This window comes from Bombyx mori, chromosome 21 (genome assembly GCF_030269925.1).
Source record: "Bombyx mori chromosome 21, ASM3026992v2".
Classification (NCBI taxonomy): Eukaryota; Metazoa; Arthropoda; class Insecta; order Lepidoptera; family Bombycidae; genus Bombyx; species Bombyx mori.
In genome coordinates, this window is record NC_085127.1 from 11,031,303 (window position 1) to 11,056,873 (window position 25,571).

A 25,571-nucleotide genomic window follows, 5' to 3' on the forward strand; every position below is an offset into this window, starting at 1 on the left:
CCGTCCTCGCCGGGGGCTTTGCGCCTCTTCATCAACTTGATGAGGAGGCGCACCTCGCTGGGAGTGACTAAGTCTTCATCTCCCAGCTCGACTCCCGGCGATTCCGGTTTGAGGAGTTGGATTACGCTCTCTGACACCTCGCGATGGAATGCAGCCATCGAGGGTGCAGAGACATTCGGAGTGAACTGCCGCTCCAGCGAGTTGGCCAGGACTTCAGCACGAGCCAACGGTGTAAAACACCGTCTTCCCCCCTCGTCCTCCAAGGGGCAAGTGGGGGAAGGCTTGTTGGTGAGCCGGCGACAGATGCGGTGAAGGGGGACCATCGTACGGTCGTCGGACGCGTCCAACAGTCCCCCCTCCCAGGAATCACCCCGGTAAGTCCGCATCTTAGTCGCCAGCTCACCCTCAAGTCGGTTGAGCTCGCGCTTAATCCTGGGACACCTAGATGTCGCCCAGAGCCTCCTCAGTGCCCTCTTCCGACGAATTAACGTCTTGAGGTGCACCGGGAGTTCCGCTCTGGGCCCCCCGCTGGGTACCAGAGTCGTCACTTGGTCCAGGGCTCCCCTGATGGTGTCGACGAGACGGGAGGCCGCCGTGTCGACCTCATCAGGGGTAGACGGGTCTTGAAACAAGGATTGGTCGGCCAGCAGTCCCGTAAAGGACTGCCAGTCGACCCTAGGCCTGAGAGGGGATGTCGCGACCCGAGTGAGCCCCAAACCCACCGTGACCAAGATCGGTAGGTGAGGGGTACTCAGGTCGTACAGTGCCTCTATCGCTAGCGGGCACCGTAGCCCCTTGTGAACACACACGTCCAAAACGTCCGGTTGGTACCGGGCCAACGTTGGAACGTGGGTGGGTTCGTTGGGGCCGACCACGCAGTAGTCCCCCCTTTCGGCATCCTCGTACAATCGCCTTCCGGGCGGCATGATGATTCGGGAGCCCCAAGCGACATGTTTCGCATTGAGGTCCCCGACCACCAAGGCCGGATGGCGATCATGGTTCAAGGCCCGTCTAATATCGTCCTCGACAAAATCAGGACCCGGGGGTCGATACGCGGCATAAATCCGCAATTCGGCTCCCGGTACGTGGACCCTCACCCCGACCGTTCTGGTAGAGGCGAAGGTCAGTAGCTCAAGCTCCTCGTGCACCACGTCCCTCCTGACGAGCGCCGCAGTGCCCCTGAACGGGCGCCCGTTGGAGGTCAGTTCGTCCCGTCGGTACACGAAGTAGTTGGGCATCCTAAAATCTTGTCGAGGTTTAAGCTTGGTCTCGCCCAGGAGGATAACCTGCGGGTCATACTCCTGGGCGAGTCGGATGAGCTCCGACCTCCGGGACCCTATCCCGTCGGGGTTCCAGTAGATGATGCGCAGCTCCTGGCTAGCCATTGAGCTGCGCAATCATCCGGTAGAACCCCGCGAGCAAGGCCCCGAAGGGACTGGCTCCCGAGGCGATCTCTCGGATCACTCCGGAGATCACCTCGGACAGTTTCTCCCACAGGGAGAGGAGCCAGGCAGCGAAGCCGGCAGGCTGCGTGTCCTGTCTGCCGCTGCGCCGCTCCCTCTGCGGGCGGGGTGGTAGTGGGGGCTGAGTCATACCCACGTCGACCGAATTTTCTTGGGGCTGAGCGTGGATTGCAATTGGTGTTGGTATTGTATTGGTTGTAGGGAGGGGCGTTGCTTCTGTGACCTCCATTGGCACAGAAATTGGAGTTGGAGTCATTCTCTCTACTGGGGTGGGTGGGATATTGGCGGCTAGTCTTTGCGCTCGCTTTCTCTCTTTGGCTTTCTCTTTCTTTTTTTTATTTTTTTTATTTTTTTTTGATATAATTCTTGGTGCCGGTTGAGGTCTAACGGCCGGTCGGGCAGCGTTAGCCGGTGCCATCAGTGTGGAGGCTGCTGGATTCGACTCCACTAGGTTGGGCTGCCGTGAGTGTAAGGTGGGAGTTGGGGCGAGAATTGGGGCTTGGGACGATTTCCCTTTGCCCTTGCCCTTACTTGATACGACTCTAGCGGCCGGAACTTGAGTCGAAGTTGCTTGAGATGGTGTTGGTACTGCAGGAGCTGGAGGCCTCCGGGCGCGCGGCACCGGTGGTACGGGAGGGGGGACGGTAAAACCCAACATCCTCGCCCTCCTACGGTAGGCCACGCACCGTTTGTCAACGGCTGCGTGGTCCTTTCCGCAGTTGGCGCAGGTGAAGGGCCCCTCCCTCGGCCTCGGGCAGTTCGCCACGATGTGCTCACCCGCACAACGCACACAGCGGACCGCTCGGTGGCAATTGGTGGAGGCGTGACCGAAGGCCTGGCAGCGGTGACACTGCGCCGGCCCACGGCTTGGCCGCCATCCCTCAACTGACACCCCCGGCAGGTACAGCAGTTCTTCAACTGCGTACAAGCGGGCGAGGCCATCCTTAGAGAGGTGGTCGAGGGTAACGTAAAATACGCACCCCGGCCTCCCTCTCTTAGCCCGTATGCATCGGGCATAGCGAGCCGGAAACCCCAGCTCCTTCAAGGAATTTGTGATTTCTGCCGCGTCGGTGTCGGCAGGTAGTCCGCGAATAGCCACCCTTGTCGGGATGTCCTCCTCCAACGCGTAGCAATACCATTTGATGGCACTGTCCGCTGAGGAGACCCCGGCAAGGTAGGCCTGGACCACTCTATATTCCTCTGCCGACGCTGGCAGAAATCTGAACCCTGTTCCGTAAGGGCGCACGGAGGGTGCCCTCCCCAAGCGCTCCCTGATGGCCGCCATATGGCGGGACCAATTTGGGAGCACTTCCACCATAATAGGTGGATGACGGCGGGGCTCCTCTTTAGTGCGCGACCTATTTGGGGCAGTGGAACTCTGGTGGGTGTGTTGTTGGTGTTGTTGGGTGGGTACGGGTCGCGTGGCTGCTACAGTCGCGTATGAGGTGGAGGGGACTGGTGAGGGGTTTGGGATAGGGATTGGTTTGGAATTGGAGACGGAGGGTTCAAGGTCCATGTACCTAGTCGATTCTAGGTTGCCCACCATGCAGCCTGTGGTGGGGGCACCTCTTGGCCTATCCGTTGGAATGGGGGAGATGGTAGGAGAAGGAGACCGAGGAGGCGTACGCAGCTGCTTGGCTGGTGGGCTCTCCACTGTCCCTAAACACTTCCTCGGCTTGGGAATTGGTTTGGAGGGGGGAGAGGACTCCACCCTCGAAGAGGAGGTACGCGAGGGGTTGGATGTCTTGTGTTCTGTGTCGGTGTCTGCCTCTATTTCGGACGTTTCATAAGAGGAAGTCGTCGCCTCGCTGTCGTCGTCCTCGTCGTCCTCGACTAAGGATTTGGACGAAGGTCCAATACGGGGTCGTTTATCTACACCCTCTGCAGAACTTCGGTCGGACTCAGACCTGGCCTTCTTTCGCGGCCGAGAGGTCCCAGAGTTATCGGCCGGTAAGGGAAAGAAACTTTCCCCCGGACCGATCCTCGGAGACTCCTGGGCCGCGACCGAGGGCCCGGGCTTGTACAGGACGGGCACAGGGCGGTACATTGATGTACTCGCTATCACTTGAAGTCCCTTTTGAGACGGACCGGGTGTGCTGATGGTTGGGGGTGGTTTCCCCCCCGACATGATTTAGCCGTACCTGTGGTCGGTCACAGCGACTGTCGGTACATCCGTACTGCTACTTGCCTCAGTAGGGGAGGACTGGGAACGGACACAGATGGCCAGACTCGAAGGCGCTAACGTAACTCGGTTTTTATTCTTAGAATAAAATGAGTACGCAGCTTCTCCAGGCTGATCGACAACTACCCGCAATTAACTGATGTTAAAATGAAAGTGTCGAACAACTCACCTGGTCCCGGGTCCTGCGTTACGTTGCTCGGAACGTCTCCGCGCCGACACAACACCGCTAGATTCACAACACACACGCTTTGGGCACACACTATCCGCACAGCACAACACAGTAGGGGCCTCGTAGCACTGGTGTCCCGGGCGAATTTGCAGCGAGGTAGGCCCCTTATTTATGGTCGCCCACGCGCACTCGGCCAGCGCTATTATGAGTCCGAGCACGGTGGGCGTCTATTGTTCTCTCGGCCGCCTCGCTCGCCTATTGTTTGCCTGGTCGCTCCATTAGCGCTCGCCCGTATTGTGACTCGCTCCTGCGTTCCCACGCCAAATTAAAGACCACGAGGACCAATCTTTATTTACAAACAAAATACAATATTTACAAATTACTTATTTCTATGTTTAGCGTACTATCTATTTATTCTCTATTTTACGCCAACATATTCTTAATATAACTATTTATTCGGATATTCTTTATCTATTTACGGACATTTTTACTATAACTACTTTTAACATACAGTCTATTTACGGACATTGTCTATTTCTATTAAATCTCGCTGTACTTTGCGAACATATCTCTATTTAACTATTTTCTATCTATTTTAAACTTCAATGTCCGTCGCGAATAATATCTATTCTACATTTATTCATGTCCGTCGCGAACAGTTAACTTAATTTAAACACGGCATACGCGTAAGAATATTGCTAATGTAACCCTCAGAAAATGGTTTTGATTTGCAATTGAATTTTGATAAAACTTTGTGGCTTTAATTTAAAATAAATTTGATTTGAATATATTGTAAAACAACGAGCATGGGTTTAGTTGCACGTGGGACTCTTTACCGAGTTCAACAAGTACGGTTACCGGGGTCCCTTAAGTCTGCTCCTAGTGTTTCTAATACAAGAGTTATTGTGTCTGGTGGACCGGTTTTTTTTTATATCCTAAGCTGATAGCCTTGAGAGACTATTTCAGCGTAACCTGAACTAGTAGGTGAGCTCACAGGGCTCAAACCTGATGACGTTTCCAACACGAACCCTAGCAAGAGCCGTGCTTCGCAGAATCTACCACCGGATCGGAAACGCGACCCACTGAGAAGATCCGGCGAGAAACTCAGTGGGCTGTCTATGGGTTAATTCGCTCGTTGAGCCCTTCGTCGAAAGCAACGGGTTCGACGAGGACGGTGACCGGTGCTTGTGGTACCTAAAAGCACCGTTAATGGATCGGGAGGATCCGTAATGACGTATTTTGTGGCGACGTCGACTGTTTACCATTCGGTCTACAGGATCGGGTATGTAGTTTTCAGCGGGCACGGCAAGAGGGTTCTCATGTCCTGCCGCCTTTTCAAAGTGAAGGATCCGCAAGGACGCGTCTAGGTCGTCAACAGTGACAGACTCCTTCGTGGGCAGGATTTGGGGAGCAATGAGCGGCGGCAACTATAAGGCAATTATCATGACGCATAGCCTTCCAAAAAAAACTAGACAACACTAAGGAATAATTAGTATTTCATTTAGAGAAAAAAATATCGATCTTGATATTTAGGCATTTTTTTAATTTCATGTTTAACGGTAAATTTAAATAATTACTGATCACCAGCTAAACTTGCTCCAAAAAACACATTAACAGTCAACTTATTTATCTCATATTTTAATTTAATCAATATCACAATAATTAATCAAATATACAACAAATATAATAATTAATCTAATAAAAATTATGTCTAAGTTATCATGGACGGCTTCAAAATTTTTTGTCATGATGGAAGATTTATTTAAATTTATAGAAATTCATCAGTCTTTCAATAGTTTTTATATAAATATAAATTTTTTTTTGGTTGGCAATAATAATTTTTTTTATTAATATCTGATGTTTCAAAATAGTCAGGAGCCACAGTTTAATAGGATACTTCTAATTTCCTGGTTCAATTGCTTCAGAAGTTCTTCATTCGGATTCTCGTCCTGTATGAGCCGATCGCGTTGTGATATCAATTTGTTTAGTTTATCATTTATCGGGTTCTTAACGACGCTTCTGGAAATAATTTTTTTTTTTTATTTATTGCTTAGATGGGTGGACGAGCTCACAGCCCACCTGGTGTTAAGTGGTTACTGGAGCCCATAGACATCTACAACGTAAATGCGCCACCCACCTTGAGATAAGTTCTAAGGTCTCAGTATAGTTACAACGGCTACCCCACCCTTCGAACCGAAACGCATTACTGCTTCACGGCGGAAATAGGCGGGATGGTGGTACCTACCCGCGCGGACTCACAAGAGGTCCTACCAAAAATAAAAAATAAAGTTTATTTATTTTACACTCGAATGATCGTTTAACGTGATTTCAGTGTATTGCGATTGTCACTGCTATGCACAATAGCTAGGACAGTTTTTGGTATAACAAAGACGTTTTGTTTTTTGTGTGCCATCCTTGTATGTATGTTACAGCCACTATTTTCAAATTTTTTTTATTTTATTAAAACACACATATTTAAATTTTTCATTGTGACTATTTATTTTCTTATAACAAAAACAAAACTGTGAATACTCGACCGTACGAAGTACCTATGAAACCGTCACGTGTGTGAGTCTAGTGCGAGTTTTTTAACGTTTTCGATAGCAATAAAGCAAAAATATTACCTTAAATCGTCAAACATTTCTACAACACCCGAACCAGATGTGGCTGGAACACAAATCATTTATTACAATTTATAATTATGATATTTTTAATAAGGAATTATCGCAACTTTATAAGCTAGCTATATGAAAACTGTTAAAGTATGTTTTATGAATAACACTCTCTGACATTCTTCTTGTAAGCGAGAGGCTTTTATACTCGGATGACTCATTATGAATAACACTTTATTGATTACACATAATAATGCTTCTGGGAAGAAACATATTATTTGAATAATCAAAATCTACGTCTTACATTTTCCAACAACAAAATAAACATATCTTTGGGTAAGGCAATTTTAACAAATAAAAAATCTAATATATATCTATATATATATAAAAATTAATTGCTGTTCGTTAGTCTCGCTAAAACTCCAGAGCGGCTGGACCGATTTGGCTAATTTTGGTCTGGAATTATTTTTGGAAGTCGAGGGAAGGTTTAAAAGGTAGATAAATATGAAAATGCTCGGAATTAAATAAAAATAACAATTTTGTTTTCCCTTTGATGCGTCTCCCGTCGGACGGGTTCATTTGGTTTGTTTTAAGTTTATTTTATACAAAAGTTTAGGTCTTTTATTTATAGATTGAGGCACTACTAAGTCTGCCGGGTCAGCTAGATTTAAATATAACTTAACGGATATCTTTCCGATAATTTTTACAACGTAAAGTAACTCACTGATGAACGAATCGATTTCCAGTGCCGGTGTGCTCGCTAAAATGTCAACATAAAAATCGTCTTTCAATTTTTTAATGTCCATCGCATCTTGATTGCGTTTACTTTCGTTGTCATCTATTATTGTGTCTAAACTGAAATTGAAAAAAAATGGGCTAATAAAAAGGCCAGAAATGCAGTGAAAACGTTAACAATGTGTAACAGTCCCTACACAATACAGATGGGCGGACGAGCTCTCGTTCCATGTGTTATTAAGCTGTTTTTGTATGATTTCACAGATCAATTTTGATGATTTATTTTTGAAACCCTACCTGCTAATATGCATTACTTCATGGTCAAACGAAACAGTATGCTAAATAAAAGCAAGGTTTTTATATCCCTAAATATGGACATGTGATGCGTCGAGAGAAGATACATGTGACTAGGAGATGTATAGAAATCGTAGTGCAAGGTAGAGGGAGAAGAGTTCCACCGAAGAAGACATGGATGGAGTGTGTGAATGACGATATGAGAAAGAGAGGAGTGAGTGTTGAGATAACGGCTGATAGAAGAGAATGGAAGAGAAAAATTAGCTGTGCCGACCCCACCCAGTGGGATAAGGTGAAGAAAAAGAAGAAATTCATATAAATAAAACTTAGTGCATTTTTTGTTTCCGTACCCTGGTATAAAAAGTTAATATAGTAATATGTACTATTCTTATAAAATTATTACTGGTGGTAGGACCTCTTGAGAGTCCGCGCGGGTGGGTACCACCACCCCGCCTATTTCTGCCGTGAAGCAGCAACGCGTTTTGGTTTGAAGAGTAGGGCAGTCGTTGTAACTATACTTGAGATCTTAGAACTTATATCTCAAGGTGGGTGGCGTATTTACGTTGTAAATGTCTTTAGGCTCCATTAACCACTTAACACCAGGTGGGCTGTGAGCTCGTCCACCCATCTAAGCAATAAAAAAATATATGTGTGTATTAATAATTTCCGATGTCCCAATGAGAAGCGTCAACTGCCCACAGTACCCAGCATCACCCAGCTCCCTCCTGTCCTGCTGCAGCTGCGACAACATTTGCTTCCTGGTGTCCAGCTTCAGCAGGTGCAGTTCCCTGACAGCGCGGCCCCACTGCTCTTTGAAGAACGCTTTCGATTGGACCGCACTATCTAGTTTTTCTTCTAAACATCTCTGTCATAAAAATTGTGTATTAATAAATTAATTTTAACTATATAAATAGTCTATAATACTATTTTAAACCTATAAACATTCGAAACGCAACTGTGACTTCTGTTAAGCTTCCTTACATATAAGTGTTGATGCTTCTGTTATTGAAGTGAAACTTCTAATGCGACTTCTAACAATGTTGCGTTAAACGTTTGATGCTACCATACTAGAAAGAGACAGAGTGAGAGTGAATGCGTGGCACTCGAATGCATGCGCGTAGTATATCTATTATAGGCCAGCGCGAGCGGTAGCAACGAGTAGCGTCCAATATTTTAATCAAGTATTTAAAATAATTTTTCTATCTAAAATTTAAAATATATATAATACTAGCTGACCCGGCAAACATTGTTTTGCCATATATAAGATTTCTAGGGAATTTCTAGTGTAGAAAAAAAAACTAACTTATTGTAAGTGTGTAAGGATGTGGAATATGAGTGAAAAAGGCCTGGAGCGCTGTGAACGATGAGGGAATGTTGGTTAAAAATAACAAAACATCAAACATTAAAAAATATATATACATAAAAAAAAAAAAAATTGGTGTGAACACCCCTTATCACTTAAAGGTTAGAAAAATAGATAGTAGCCGATTCTCAGGCTTACTCAATATGCATAAAAAATTTCATGAGAATCGGTCAAGCGGTTTCGGAGGAGTATGGCAACGAAAACTGTGACACGAGAATTTTATATATTAGATAAATGTTGACGGTGTCACAGCTCTTATACACAGCATTCCTTATTACAAGAGCAATCTGATTTAAGGATGAAAAATGAGGAAAACCACAATACTAAACATCGAAAAAGAAGTTTCACTTCATTCACGTGCACCAAGTTGCACGCGCACTGTTTTATTACTGTGATTGTTTCAGCTTCAACAAAAACAATCCATATGTTGGCGTCTGGATACAGAAGTAGGTCTTTGTGTGGGTTACAGTTGTCATTATAAAACCAAGATTCTCACCAATTCTTGTATGAGACTCGCAGTTTGATCTTTAGTTAGACCAGAATATCGGGTTTCGGCTTCTTTCTCAATGTCCTTCATGGTATTCTGAAAATAAGATATCGTTCAAATATCGCACTGTTATCTTATGAAGGCAGCAAATATTATCAATTCTATTAAGCTAATTCAATTATTAAATAATATGAAAATTATTTATTATTAGCTGATTCTAAAGTAATGTAAAAATCGTAGTTTTCTTTTTTTTATGGTTCGATTATTTCTGTTTTGTTTTTTTATTTTATTTTAGTTTTTTTTTTATTGTTTAGATGGGTGAACGAGCTCACATCCCACTTGGTGTTAAGTGGTTACTGGAACCCATAGACATGTACAACTTAAATGCGCCACCCACCTTGAGACATAAGTTCTAAGGTCTCAGTATAGTTACAGCGGCTGCCCCACTCTACAAACCGAAACGCATTACTGCTTCACGGCAGAAATAGGCAGAGTGGTGGTACCTACCCGCGAAGACTTTCAAGTGGTCCTACCAGCAACAAAAAATACTTTGAATGAGTAATTCGTTTAGGCTTACCTTCAAAACGTCCACCTGTTTCTCAAGCTGCATTATTTTAAGCTCCAGCTCTTCGATCCTCATGTCCTTGACTTTCAGCTGATGATTCATGTCGTCCTCCATTTTTAATGAGGCCTCTCTCAACTCCTGGTACTTGGCTGTGTAATGCGCTTCTAAAGCTTTCTTCGCTTCCAATAACTGAAATTAATATCAATAATATTATGGTTTTTCAAAACAGTTTGGTTGGCTAAAATAATCTGTAGCAATTAATTTATGCTGGATTAAATAGCGATTCAAAAACTTTAGTAGCATTTTAAATTATACAAATGAATCGTAACAAAAGATCATTCTTAACTACATGCAAACTTTTGAATAGTCGATATTAGATCGGGAGGACACGAAATGACATTCATTTTTCAAAGAAGTCATCTCCAAATCGTTCCACGTAAATGTTTATCTCATTTTAATCAAAATTTGATACAACTCCGTCATTCATTTAGACTTTGTGGCTATTTCCGATTTTATTTGTTTCACTTAGTGAGCTGAGTGAGTGAGATAGTTTATAAGTCGTCGTGGCCTAACGGATAAGACGTCCGGTACATTCGTGTTGAGCGATGCATCGGTGTTCGAATCTCAAGCGGGTACCAATTTTTCTAATGAAATACGTACTCAAGAAATATTCACGATTAACTTCCACGGTGAAGGAATAACATCGTGTAATAAAAATCAAACCCGCAAAATTATAATTTGCGTAATTACTGATGGTAGGACCTCTTATGAGTCCGCACGGGTAGGTACCACCGCCCTGCTTATTTCTACCGTGAAGCAGCAATGCGTTTCGGTTTGAAGGGTGGAGTAGCCGTTATAACTATACTGAGACCTTAGAACTATATCTCAAGGTGGGTGGCGGAATTTTCGTTGTAGATGTCTATGGGCTCCAGTAACCACTTAACACCACGTGGGTTGTGAGCTCGTCCACCCATCTAAGCAATAAAAAATAAATTGTTGTCTGCTATGTGAGGTACCTTCTTCTCCCTCTCGGAGTTCCTGTGTCCCCTCGCCCTGAAGTCGTCTGTGGCGGCGGCGAGGTCGGCGGCGAGGGCGCGGCACTGCTCGATGCCCCTCGCCAGCCGGCACTCCAGCTCCACGCGCTGCTTGGCCCACTCCTTGGCCAATAGCTCTAAATGGTACTCTTCTTTGCGCTTCAACTGGTATAGGAGAACAGTATGGCCAATTATAATATCGAATTTGACTATACTAATATTATAAAGCTGAAGAGTTTGTTTGTTTGAACGCGCTAATCTCAGGTCCGATTTGAAAAATTTTTTCAGTGTTAGATAGCCCATTTATTGAGGAAGGCTACAGGGTATATAACATCACGGTAAGACCAATACAAGTGGAGCACCAATAAATAATGTTTCAAAATAGGGGTTTAAATAGCTCCTTAACATTATGTAATTCAAAAATATAAACTTTTGGATTGCCTATAGTGAATTTATTTATAATAGAATAAATCCTGCCACAACCTAGCTGTACTACGTTATAAATATGTTCATAGAAATGGCCGTGGAAGTCATTTCGGTAATGATATGTTATTTTTCGAGATCAGGACCTTTTTTTTTGAAGTGAAACTTCTAACGCGACTTCTAACAAGGTAGCGGTAAACGTTTAACGCTACCACGGAATAGAAAGAGACAGAGCGAGAGTGAATGCGTGGCACTCGAACGTATGCGCGTAGTATACCTGGTACAGGCCAGCGCGAGCGGTAGCAACGAGTAGCGATCAATATTTTAATGAAGTATTTAAAAAATATATTTATTTATTTTTCTATCTATAATTTAAAATATATATTGTAATATAAATAATGAAGCACATCATTCCCTATTACAAGAGCAATTTGATTTAAGAATGAAAAATGAAGAAGACCACAATACTACACATCGAAAAAGAAGTTTCACTTCATACACGTGCACCAAGTTGCACGCGCAACGTTTTTTTTTACTACTTCTAATCAAAACTGACAATGAAACTGTGTTGTTGAGTTCCAAGGATATCTTCGAACGCCCTTATAGTCCCGCGGTGCGCGCAGGCCCGGTCCGCAACACTACTTGCCTGCAGTTTGTGCAGCTCCTGCTGCTTCTCCTTCCAGTCTTCCAGCTCGTCCACGAACCTCCGCATGATGCTGTCGCGGTCGGCTTCCGATAGCGCCATTTTCACCAAATCTGTTTTATAAAAAAACATCCTTACAATTTCATATTTTATTTCTAATTCAATTATTACTCAAGCACTGGTCTTGTCAGGTCTTGTCAAGCAAAAAAAAAATATGGAGATTCAGAGGGAAGAAAGAAGAGAACGAGGTATTCGTCCCCACAGCATGCCACTTGGTGCTCAAACTCGTCTACTCATCTAAGCAATAAAAAAAAGGCAGGCAGGGAGTCCCAAGCCCGGGCAGAGGGGTTTCGCTGTGGCCCGTTCCGCGCCCTCGTAAGGGGACGCGACGACCCCACGGATGTAATGGCCCAAGTATAGTGTACCACTGCTCCGGAGCAGATACGGGTAGGACGGCGGTGCCTCACTATACTGTATACAAGTACACTGATTTCGTAATTACATATTCTAATGCTTGAATTTAATTGAATTTTTTTCTCACCTGTGTGATTGTCTTTACGGGCGGCCCGTTTAGGACTTGTGATGCACGTGTCGCTTTTGCTCGTCTCCAAAACGACGGGCTCCCTGGAAATAAGGCGGATACATCGTTAACGATTAGGAACGAGACGCCGTCAACGGTAAATCTCGTCTGTACTTCTTGTTATCCGTATCCCACACTATAGGAGGTCGATCCCCCTACCACGGTGCGTCCCTACGCAGTTCTATCCCTATTAGGCATGAGTTTTATGACTGTCGCCCTAATACGGACAGTAAGTACATGTATCCTCATGAGCTAGACCGTGAAGCTGTCAGCCCACATTCAAAGGATAGGAATGAACAGCACCGTTGAGACCGGTCATCGTTCTCGTCGAACCCGTCGCCTGCGACGAAGAGCTTGACGAGTAAATTAACCCACAGACACAGCCCACTGAGTTTCCCGCCGGATTTTTTCAGTGAGTCGCATTTCCGATCTGGTGGTAGATTCTACGAAGCACGGCTCTTGCTAGGGTTCGTGTTAGCAACAATGTTAGGTTTGAGCGCCGTGAGCTCACCTACTCGTCCGGTTAGGTAAGAAAAACCTTTGAGACTTCTAGACGACCCACTCTTAGTATTGAGGGGTTACCGCTACCGATAGACAACAAAAACAGAAATGCCGCCACCCAACTTGCAACATGAGTTCAAATCTTTGAGGGCTGAGGCCGCCATTGTAGCTACAGTACAAACCGGAACACATTACTGCTTCGCGGCGGCAATAGGCAGGGCGGTGGTACCTACCCATGCTGGCCCACAAAACGCCCTACCATTAATAAAAAGTTCATTACGCTGTGGGTATTAGAGAAATGGCTCTACCTCTGCGCTACTTGTCTTAGTGCCGTTTTTTTAGACAGTTGGACAAGGTCACAGTCCACCTGGTTTTAAGCGTTTACCGCTGCCCATAGACATCGACAATATACGTAACTTAATAATAATAATCGTCTTCACTTCATAACTCACAGACTAGAACACGAATGACTCCAGCGTGCTTAGTGCGAGTTTTTTAACGTTCTCGATAGCGTAAAAGTTAGTTCATATTTGTATGTAATGGGATCGTTTGCCTACGTTTGCCGCTAGGGGCGCTGTTGCAACTGCATACAAAATTGGGTTAACTTTTACGCTATCGAGAACGTTAAGAAACTCGCACTAAGCACACAGTTGTCCCTACCTCTCGGCTTGACGTCCGCCCAGCTTCACAGGCTCCCTGTCTCCCCCCTCTCCCCTCCCATCATCGTCCCTCAAATTCCCCCCCTCGCACTGCACCTCCGCATCGCTGGTGGAGGGTTTCAGTCTGGCAGCGAGTATTCTCTCTTGACTTAGAGCGAATGAATTGCACATGTTCTTTATTAATTCCGCTATTTCGTTCGTTTGTTTGTGTACGTCGCCCGATGCGTTATTGTATCTAAATTCATGGACAAATAATTCACTTAAGGTAAAAGAACTTAATTCAAATCTAATTATCTCTGGGTCTCTGGGTCTGCGGAGGGACTTCGGTTCCCTCTGCATTTTGTACCGTATGTTCCATGGGGAGTGCTCTGAGGAATTGTTCGAGATGATACCGGCATCTCGTTTTTACCATCGCACCGCCCGCCACCGGAGTAGAGTTCATCCATACTACCTGGAGCCACTGCGGTCATCCACAGTGCGTTTCCAGAGATCTTTTTTGCCACGTACCATCCGGCTATGGAATGAGCTCCCCTCCACGGTGTTTCCCGAGCGCTATGACATGTCCTTCTTCAAACGAGGCTTGTGGAGAGTATTAAACGGTAGGCAGCGGCTTGGCTATGCCCCTGGCATTGCTGAAGTCCATGGGCGACGGTAACCACTCACCATCAGGTGGGCCGTATGCTCGTCTGCCTACAAGGGCAATAAAAAAAAAATATATTTTTAAAAAAAATCTCATTCTTTATATACCGGAGCCCATAGACATCTACAACGTAAATGCACCACTCACCTTGAGATATAAATTCAAAGGTCTCAAGTATAGTTACAGCGGCTGCCCCACCCTTCAAACCGAAACGCATTACTGCTTCACAGCAGAAATAGGCAGAGTGGTGGTACCTACCCGCGCGGACTCACAAGAGGTCCTGCCACCAGTAACTACGCAAATTATAATTTTGCGGATTTGATTTTTATTACACGATGTTATTCCTTCACCGTGGAAGTCAATCGTGAATATTTGTTGAGTACGTATTTCATTAGAAAAATTGGTACCCGCCTGAGATTCGAACACCGGTGCATCGCTCAACACGAATGCACCGGATGTCTTATCCGTTAGGTCACGACGACTACCTACGCGTACGGATTCACAAGAAATCCAACCACCAGTAAAAAAGTTGGTCTGAGTATTAACACTAAGCATACCATTACGGGTCAAATGGCCCATTTTGAACTTTTGCATTGAAAATACACATATCATCTTATTGCTTTTGCACATTTGACTTAATGACTTTTGCTTACCAATTAATCTACAGTTATTATACTTTTTTTTTTGTTTTGTTTTGTTTATTTTGAGCAATACTTGTCGTATACCCTTATGTACCCGCTATAGTAAAAATAGGTAGCAGTAAGTGTTGGTATGATTAGTGTTAACAAAGTTCTGGACGAATTGTATATCAGTACCCTGCGGTGTGGGCGTGCAGACTCGTGCAGCTACCGACGCGCCGCGGCGGGCCCGCCTCCGCCGCGGCGCTCGTCAGCTCAGTAGCACTGCGGGCACTCAGCAATGTAGATCTCTAAAACGTATAAGAAATCTACACTAAAATCTACAGTCGTTTTTACAGATATTCCATCATAACTACTGAACCATGCATCCGATTGACTTGAAACCTGATATCCATGTAGAAAATACATGTACTTAATGGATAGGCTAATATTTCTATGAGTTTTGGACTCCTTAATAATAATGTTAATTTTAAATGCCCAGCGGACGGGCGAGTACGGCTAGTTCATCATAAGTTTGATAACATGAATGTGGAAAACGGAACGTTTCGAGTGAAAGGGATGAATGTATGAGGAAGAAAGGGACTGAGGGGAGATGGTCAAGATGGCGATCGGGCATAGTAGGAGTGTGAACGATTACGACGAGTTATCCTTATAACATTTGTTACTTTTCCAAAAAACTGCTATTTACTTTGAGCTAATCCCATTGACATTTCATTTCAATATCTTCACTCCAGCCATGAGCGGGCCCTAGGTTCTCTCCATAGCCTATTAATTCGTTGTCCCACACATAGTTCTAGTTATGTTCGGTAACTCTTTCGTCGTGCGGTCTGTTCTGCTATGGAATGCGCTTCCTTTCGAGATCAGAACTACTACTAACCGGTGCGCGTTCAAACTAAGGGTTCAGGGAATGCTATTGGAAAAGTTAGCGGAATCGTCATGAACTTATTAAAATGAAGTTATTAGTTAAGGAAATTTATTAATATATTCCTTTAAATACTGTGTAAACTATTATAATAAGTAAATTTATACTTTTTTGTGTATGTATAATTATTAATATAATATAAATTAATATAAATTTCATTGCACCTACCACTATTTACTCTGCACTACTTTTGGTTGACTGGTAGAGAATACCTTAGGCATTAAGCCCGCCAATGTAAATTTTACATGAAGTAATAAGAATGTAATAAATAAATAAATAAATTTCATTCACATAGGGCATCAAAGGGTAGTGTACTGACAGTGTCAATAGCTCGGATGTTGTTTTCACATTCCAGTGTGCTTAGCGCGAATTTTCTAACGTTCTCGATAGCGTAAAAGTTAACTTAAATTTGTATGAGTTGGAACGTTTGCATATGTTTGCCACTAGGGGCGCTCTTTCGACTGCATACAAATTTAAGTTAACTTTTACTCTATCGAGAACGTTAAAAAACTCGCACTGAGCACACTGAGGTACATTAGTAAGTCACGTACCTGCGCAACGCCGCGAACGCCCATATACTTCAAGCTCATTTCGATATCCACAAAAGGTCTCCTTCCGTCATCTTTCCGTTTAGTAGTCTCGTCGCAACGCAAGATATAACAGCGCTCCTGTATAGTTAGAGCGTTATCGGTGTTACAGAAATTGTCTATGAAATGCTTAATGTCTTCCGTCGGAATTAGTTTACGGAGATCCAAACTGCATATACCTGGAACATTTTGTTTTAATTTAACTCTAACAACATCCTTAGCACAAACAGAATGCATTAATTAAATGTAATTTCTTCATTTTAGTAAGCCTAAAAATAGTGAACACTGAATTTTAATGAACCCCAATCATTGTCATCTTACAAATGCTTTTCAAGATATTATCAAAATAGCTATTCTACTTATATCTGTTCATAAAATATTTATAACTAGCCATGCACCCCACGCTTTTTTTACAATAAAGTTATTTTTTCTTACACTATTTTTAATTCGAATTTATTAAAATTTATTTTCTATTTTTTAGTTGGATTTCAATTTCTTCAATATATTTTTTTAAATTTTTATTTTATTATTGAATTATCATCGGTCCTTAATAAGTATACCAAATTTCGAGTTAATCCGACGTTTTGATCGGGGTCAAAATTATGTTCAAAGATTCCGTTACATACATACGTCTGAAGCTAACAAAAGCGTATTAATAATAGTACATTGTGCACCAAGGGAGAAAAGTAAGACAGACATTTCCTTCGGCTCGGGTGGCAAACACGTGGGATGAGATGTCCTACTTTTGTCCCGCGTTGCACGTATTATTTTTTCTCCTACCAGGCCGAAAGTTCGTGGAGTACCGAGTCGTGGACCAGGGGCGTAGCCCTGGCAGGGGGCAGGGGGGGCGGAGCCCCCCCATACTCATAAAAAAACTTAAAAAACAATTGAACTGCTTTTTAATTTTTAAATAACCTACTACTAATTGAATAAGAACTGTCTGATGAACTCATCTTTGTTTAATACTTCGGTATTAAATTTTACACAGTATATACAGTAACACTAACACACAATATTGCAAATTACCCGAGCACAACAATGGCGGAGAATTTTAGGTGCGTGAGAGCAGACGTAGACACTAACGCGCATGCGCACTGGGTACAAGGGAGAGAAAGTTACACTTTCTTTCCTGTACAGCGGGACGAAAACCGAACTTTCGGCGTAGGTAGGAGAAAAAAATACAGTATACATACCTAGATCCGTGTCACCGTGACACACGCGTGCCACGACATGCGGACACTCTGCGAAGTAGCGGGCGAGCGCGCACAGCTCGGCCGCGAGACGCAGCGACGTGCGCTGGTTGAACGGCGCGCTGCGGACCGGACCGCGCTCGCTGCTCGACGCCACTCTGGACACAAACATGGAATATTATTACACTTCATTCATTAATTACTGGTGGTAGGACTTTTTTTTTATTGCTTAGATGGGTGGACGAGCTCACAGCCCGCCTGGTGGTCCTACCACCAGTAATGACGCAAATTATAATTTTGCAGGTTTCATTTTTATTACACGATGTTATTCCTTCACAGTGGAAATCAATCGTGAACATTTGTTGAGTACGTATTTCATTAGAAAATTGGTACCCGCCTGAAATTCGAACACCCGTGTATCGCTCAACACGAATTCACTGGACGTCTTATCCGATAGGCCACGACGACTTCAAGACGACGACCTCTTGTGAGTCCGCGCGGGTAGGTACCACCACCCGGCCTATTTCTGTCGTGAAGCAGTACTGCGTTTCGGTTTGAAGGGTAGGGCAGCCGCTGTAACTATACCTGAGACCTTAGAACTTACATCTTAAGGTGGGTGGCGGCATTTGCGTTGTAGATGTCTATGAACTCCGGTAACCGATTAACACCAAGTGGGCCATGAGCTCGTCCACCAAATTAAGAAATAAAAAATAAAAACATTATTCGTATCGATGTATTTTCTTAATGTGGTTTACATTTGGATTTAACTTGTTCGTCACGTAACAGAAAAGCGTTATTGCCCTCGCAGTTGATGAAAAAAATAAGGTCTACGTCCTCCGGACAAATATTTTTTTCTTTAAAATTGAATTTTTAGATTGCGATTGGCGGTCGTTCAATAAGATGTGATTGAAGATAACTCCTACTATAATCAATTAAAAAGTCGATTAAAAAAATTCTTATTTACCTGTCTGTCATTATGTTGTGTGTGAATATTGAATACATGATGTAACAATCAATCATAGAATCATTATTTGGACTCTCAGGTAACAACTGAAAATTAAATATATTTGTTGGATAAAGTTTCACCATTATGAAGGGCGAGTAATAGCCCTAGCTTATTAGTCAGTGTTGCCAACTGAGTTTTTAATAATAGGCAAAGTAGTATTATAACTTGGCTTAAAACAACCAATACTCATAATGTGCCCTGGCATTGCTGATTTCCATTAGTGACATTAACCATTTACAATCAGGCTTGACTTCTGTCAATAACAACATAAACAAGGTTGTCTGTGATTGTGAAAGATGTATTTGTAATGTTGGAAAAAAATAAGCACGCGTTAAAAATTTGTATGGATTTTGTACATGATTCATGAAAACCAGGGAAATTAACAATAAGGGTAATAAAAAAAATACAGAGCTTGTATACTAACCAAATCTAAATTTTCAACAACTCCAATGACAAAACTCAGTACAAACAGTTGATTCCCTTTACCGATTTGTATTAGACCTTCATCACATAGTAATTTGGGTTGAAGGTCCGGTGATGAAACTGATTTCTTACTTTCAAGAATGTATTCATCTGGAAGACAAAATGCAAGAAAAGTTTTATTTATTTATTAAGTCAAAATATATATAGTAATTTAATCTACCTCACATTTCAGTTAGAAAAACAAAATAAGTAAATAGTAGATATCTTATTTCAATTGCAACTAATGCATTGATATCATTGATTGAGACAGGTGGGAAGTAAGATGTGAATAGGAAACCTTGTGATTTATCAATTAATACAAGGAAGATTATAATTTTCTAAAGTATACGCTGTAACCACACCTACCCTGTTTAAGGCTATACTTCATTGAAATCGATCATTTGTACACATAAAAATACATACTTAACGCAAAGGTAATGGATTTGCCTGTTGGTATTCCCGTGGTATGAGAAGACAAGGGATAGGCAACCTCATTACTGTGGAACATGCGGAGTTCATTTCTCTGGAACAAAAACATCCAAGGTTTCATTATAATTCTTATTTTTAGACCTTTTTATACATATCTATATGGTATATAATCAATTATGCATGACTTGGAGTAACAGTGGATCAGGAACAGATGTAGATGAAGGGAAGAGCTCCAGGGCACAAATTCCAACATGATGGTGTAAATTTATTGTAGACATAGACAACAGGAGAAACTTTAATGATCTGTTGAACTGACAACAGAAACAAAACAAAGACAAATAGGATCATATCACAGTCTTCATTTGTAAGGGAGCAATGAAGAAGAGAAGAAGTAATTATATTGACGAGTTCACAGCTCACGTGGTGCTGAATAGTTGCTAACTTTTTTTTTTTTTTTTTTTTGTAACAATTAATAGGCAAACGAGCAAGACGGGTCACCTGATGGTAAGTGATTCACCGCCGCCCACGGTCACCAGCGTTTACGCCAGTGCGTTGCCTACCCTTCAGATAAGAATATGCTCTTTTCTTGAATAACCCAATGTCGCAGTTGTTGGGGAAGACCGCTGATGGCAACGAATTCCAGAGATTTACTGTGCGTGGCAGAAAACTGTTTTTAAAACGCATTGTACTGGAACGCCAACCATCCAGATGGTGCGGATGATAGTTCCGGCGAGACGATCGGTTGCGAAAATCAGCGGCTTCTATTAAATTGAACAACTCCTCGGAACACTCCCCATTGTAAATTCTGTAAAGTATGCATAGGGAAGATAGATCCCTACGCAGTGCCAAAGGATCTAGCCGATCGGCAAGTACAGGATCGTCGACAATCCGAGATGCCCTACGTTGGATTCGGTCAAAGGGAGATAGCTGATAACCCGGAGCCCCGGCCCAAAGGTGGCAGCAATACTCCATGTGAGGCCGCACCTGCGCCTTATACAGCTTAAGGCGGTGAGCCGGCTTGAAGTACTGTTTGGCCCTGTTGAGTACTCCGAGTTTTTTGGAGGCCATTTTAGCCTTGCTCTCCAAATGACCGCCAAACTGGACAACACTCGAAATGTCTACGCCCAGAATGCCCATGTTCGACTTGGCACAAAGGTGAGTGTTTCCGAAGAGTGGCGATGCGACAAAGGGGGCTTTTTTAGCGGTGAACGCGCAAACTTGAGTCTTAGAAGGGTTAAACTGGACTAGATTTAGTCCCCCCCAATCGGAAATCTTCACAAGGGATGATTCGATTTCAGACACAAGTTTGTTCCGACACTCATCGACGTGATCCCGAGAGATATTGCTGCGGCCGAAATACAGTGCATCCACGGTACTGTCATCCGCATAGCAATGAATGCCACTGGTATGCAACAAATCATTGATATGCAGAATGAACAATGTTGGGGATAACACGCAGCCTTGGGGAACACCAGCATTTACGGTCCGGGGGTCCGAGCATGAGCCATCTACGACGACTTTAACTCTCCGTTCCGCAAGGAAACTGCCGATCCACCTACAAAGTCTCTCAGGAAGCCCATAGGAAGGAAGCTTCGATAGTAAGGCTTTATGCCAAACCCGATCGAAGGCTTTCGCAATGTCCAAACTAACGCCTAGTGCCTCACCCCTACTCTCAACCGCCTGCGCCCAACGGTGAGTTAGTAAAGCCAAAAGATCACCAGCTGATCGGCCTTTGCGGAAGCCATATTGGCGGTCGCTGATCAGCTGGTGCTCTTCCAGGTAGCCCATGAGCTGGCGGTTGATTATGGATTCCATAATTTTGGAGAGTAAGGAGGTGATAGCGATAGGCCTGTAGTTGGACGGATCTGAGCGGTCGCCTTTTTTAGGGATCGGGTGTACTAGAGCCGTCTTCCATGAATGTGGGACAACGCCGAGGACATAAGAGTGTCTGAATAAGCGCGTTAAAACCGGTGCCAGCTCTGGAGCACACACCTTCAGCACAATAGGAGATATTCCATCGGGCCCACTCGACTTGTTGACATCCAGGGAGAATAGTGCTTTCCGCACAGCACACTGTGTGAAGCGGACGTCCGCCATTGTGGTTTCACACCTCGGGATGGTAGGAGGAGTGTTCCCCCTGTCGTCAAGAGTCGAGTTTTCCGCAAAGATAGAGCCAAGAAGATCGGCTTTCTCCCTTGCGGAATAGGCCAATGAACCATCCTCCCCGCGCAAAGGTGGAAGCGTCGACCGACAGAAATTACCCTGGACAGCCTTGGCGAGAGACCAGAACGCACGAGAGCCAGATGGCAGGCGCGCCAGTCTCTCGCCAATTCTCCCAACGTAATTTGATTTTGCCAGTGCAATTTGCTTCTTAAAGAACCTGGAAGCAGAGTTGTACTTCTTCTTGAGTGAGTCAGAGTTTACATCCTTAGCGGCCTTTGCCCTAGCCCAAGCCTGGTAGCATTCCCGCTTGCGACGATGTGCGTCACGGCAGGAACCACCAAACCAGGGCCGAGACCTGCCACCGACAGGCACCGCTGAGCTAGGAACAAATAATTCCAAGCCCTGCAGCACGACGCCGGCAACCGAGTCAGCGCAGGTGCTAGGATCCTCTGACTTGAAGCAAATCTGCCCCCATGGGTAGGATGCAAAGAAAGAGCGCATCCCGTTCCAGTCTGCTGACCTGTAGTGCCAAACACGTCGTCTACCAGATGGAAGTGGTTGTGACGAGACGGTGAGAGGCACCACGCTCCGAACTAGGCAATGGTCCGATGACCCGAGAGGAGCATCGACCCATACCCGAATGGGTTCGGGGCGAGAGGTCAGCAGAAGGTCCAATAAGGAAGGCGAATGGTCTTCCACATCCGGCACACGTGTGGGAGAAGGTACCATCTGCGTCAGACCATTGGCAATGGCAAAACCGTGAGCAGACCTTCCCGCATGGTCAGTACGTGTTGACCCAAGCCAGTCAGAGTGGTGGGCATTAAAGTCGCCCAAAACCACAATTTCTGCGGTAGGAACCTGCTCAAGTATTCTGTCAGTGGACACCTGCAGGTGCTCGAAGAGCCGGTCAATTTCCGAATTTCCGCTATGAGACCTGTAAAGGCATGCGTAGACGCGAATGTGATCCTCACAATCGACGCGCACCCAAAGGGTCGACAGGTCTCTGCCCTCAAGACTGCTGAGCCTACGGTAACAAATTCCCTCCCTGATGTACACACACACGCCGGCGCGTGGCACAAAAATGTGCTCCAGGCTATAGGCCGGGTACTTTAGATATGAAGTGTCAGTTGGGGAGGAAATCTGCGTCTCCGTCAGGAAAAGCAAATCTGGCCTTTCCGTCTCGAGATGGTGGTGGACGGCATTTAAGTTCGAGTGAAGTCCCCTGATGTTAGAAAAATCCACTGCTAAAGTGGAGGGGGACTTCCTCGTTATTGGGCTCAGTTTGCACCCAGCAGCTGTGATAAACGACGCTTGATGTGCCCCCCCAGAATACGATGGGCAGCCTGAGCCAGAGCGAGAGGATAGCATCTCTCGCTCTCGCTCAGAGAGGGATTCTCCAGTCTCTAAGAGACTGGTACCCTCCTGGGGTATTTTATTTGTATCACTCGTCGCCATCACAAAAATCAAAAATAGCATAAGGGGTGGGGAAGGAAAGGGAAGGAGAAAGGTCACAGAGGGTGAGGAATTGTGGGACAGGGAATAAAAAGACAGGAAGGGGCCAACTGATACTCATTCCCACACGCAACGCAACAGTCCCTAGAAAATCTGTTGCGATACGTGTAGTATAATGAAAGTGCCAGTTGCTATTTGGGCCCCGAGGTAGAGGGATAAGGGCGCCGGGACTCTCACTCACCAGTCGAAACGCGGTGGCCTCTAGGAGGCCCCCACTTCACGCTGATTTTCTGTGAGAGGGTAGTGTTTCACCGGTCGATCCTGCCCACCTACGTGCTACAGCGAACTGCAGACTTGGATCTACTACTCTAACTGTCTACAAATACATATCAGAATGAAAATTTTACTAATGTATGGCTAATTTTTGCAAGCGCTAGCACACTGTTGGTATATGCATAAATTAAACACATTGAGACAACTAACTTCAATAATCAATCATTGCAACTGACTTACGGGTGTAGGTGTACTATTCCTGTCTTCAATAGATAGACTCATTAACAGCTGTGGATGACAACACTTCCCTTCAGATTTAACTCCCAGAAGTCGATGCATTGTGTACTTCACCTTAAAATAATTTGATCATGACAATAGAATACACAATAATGCAATCTATAAATTAATCATAATTCATTTTTAGTAGTCCATGTTATTGGTTGGTCCGGAATTGTTAAGTGTTGCACTCAATAAAAAATAAAGAACATAACCAATTATATTTCTGAACTCACATCAACAATTTTATTCGAAGGACAGGGTTGAGCACTAAGGAGACTCAACAATAAATATCCAACTTTGTCTTTACGTCCCTGCGTGCATGTTGTAAACACCTCAACCTTCACAGGAACATTTTGAACACGCAAACTAAAAATTAGCAAGTAATATTCATATATTTTATTCATATTCTTAAACAGGAATTTCTAACGAAAATGACGATGCAAAACAAACGATTTTACAGATGTAATTCAATATCTCTTTCACATGAAATCTTACCTCCTAAATCTTCTTTTATCGGTTTCCCAAACAAGTTCAGCATCGAAAACCGGTGCATGAGATGGAACAACCGAATCGGTTTCTAATATGTAACCATTTAATGAACCACTGACCACAAACGGTGTTCGCAAAAATCCGAAACCAAGCCCTGAAATAGTATTAATTTCGCACTTTGATTATAAATTTAATTTAATATTTAAATAGTAATGTTTTTTAATACTAGTTATTACCTTCCTTGATATGAAGGACTATTTGGATATTCGGACCTCGCAATTCATCCATGTATAACAATTAACAAAATAACAAATCAAATAAACTCTGAAAAACAGTCAAACATAACAGTAGCCGACAGTAGGTTAGGCTTGTTCAAAAAATATCGATACATCGAAATATCGATATTATTTTTTCAATGTATCGATATTTTTGAGCGATATTTTATACTTCGATACATCGATGGATATAAAATTCCAAGTGTCGAAAAGGTATGAAAATTTATATTTTTTTCAGACCAACAAACATTTATATGTTCCCGGGTTTTTTTTTTTTAATTTCATGAAATTTGATGAAATTTAAGTTTTATGAAATTTCACAAAATGTTATAAAATTATACTATTGAAATTTTATAAAATTTCATAAAGTTTCATAAAATGTCATTAAAAATGATGTCTATTGATTAGCACGAATATTTTCTGTCAAATCATACCGATACATCGATATTTTTTAGTAAAAATATCGATATTGATATTTTCAAAAAATATCGATACTTTATTGCATTTCGGACATCCCTACAGTAGTTAAGAAAAATTTCTTTGATTCGTCTATTGACATTTCAAAGGGAGCATCACCCATAAAGCCATACCTATTTGAAGGTCTGTTGTGTTACAAAAAATTATACTTAATATGTTCGAAAAATGAAATAGAAGCGTAACATTAAATGAAATAGAGTTAAATGGATTTCAGGTACTAAACAATTTTAAATCTTTAAAACTCTTACTTCTTGTAACGCTGCTAGAGTTTGACCGTTAATGGGACTACGTTTTATTCTCCATAAAACTCCATTTTTATAGGTATCTAGAAGAAAAGCTGTTGACTACTTTAAGTGTACTGGCAATTTCAATTCAGTCCAAGATGTTCTTTAGCTGTAAGTTCTTTCGCCAGATCTCTTTCCTTGAAAATTTTTCATGATTAGTATTAGCTGCTGATATTTATCTAAGGACGTAAATAAGTTATTCTATTTTGTACTTCATGACAGTGAGCTTCAACGGTTGGCTACTACGAACCCTGTATAGAACATCTTTGGTGTACCTACATCATGCGTACATCTT

At 43.5% G+C, this 25,571-nt stretch overlaps 1 protein-coding gene across 2 annotated transcripts; it reads right to left on the bottom strand.

The window, feature by feature from the left end:
- Positions 1 to 5,436: 5,436 nt before the first annotated feature.
- Positions 5,437 to 24,633, bottom strand: LOC101744711 (uncharacterized). Of its 2 annotated transcripts, none has more exons than XM_004929656.4 (20): positions 24,477 to 24,633; positions 24,247 to 24,394; positions 23,985 to 24,117; positions 23,713 to 23,823; positions 19,579 to 19,678; positions 19,118 to 19,266; positions 18,652 to 18,737; positions 17,691 to 17,845; positions 16,462 to 16,676; positions 15,166 to 15,278; positions 13,712 to 13,945; positions 12,512 to 12,594; positions 11,974 to 12,083; positions 10,887 to 11,069; positions 9,883 to 10,059; positions 9,315 to 9,401; positions 8,160 to 8,320; positions 7,151 to 7,281; positions 6,439 to 6,481; positions 5,437 to 5,833 (listed from the first exon to the last, which is right to left on the bottom strand). In XM_004929656.4, exons 1-20 carry the CDS (start codon positions 24,526 to 24,528, stop codon positions 5,686 to 5,688), a joined length of 2,619 nt encoding a protein of 872 aa, XP_004929713.2. In that variant the 5' UTR covers positions 24,529 to 24,633; the 3' UTR covers positions 5,437 to 5,685. The 2 variants fall into 2 exon arrangements, with proteins under 2 accessions (XP_004929713.2, XP_021205931.2); XM_021350256.3 differs by having other exon boundaries at positions 5,437 to 5,830; positions 24,477 to 24,613.
- Between the last annotated feature and the right edge of the window lie 938 nt (positions 24,634 to 25,571).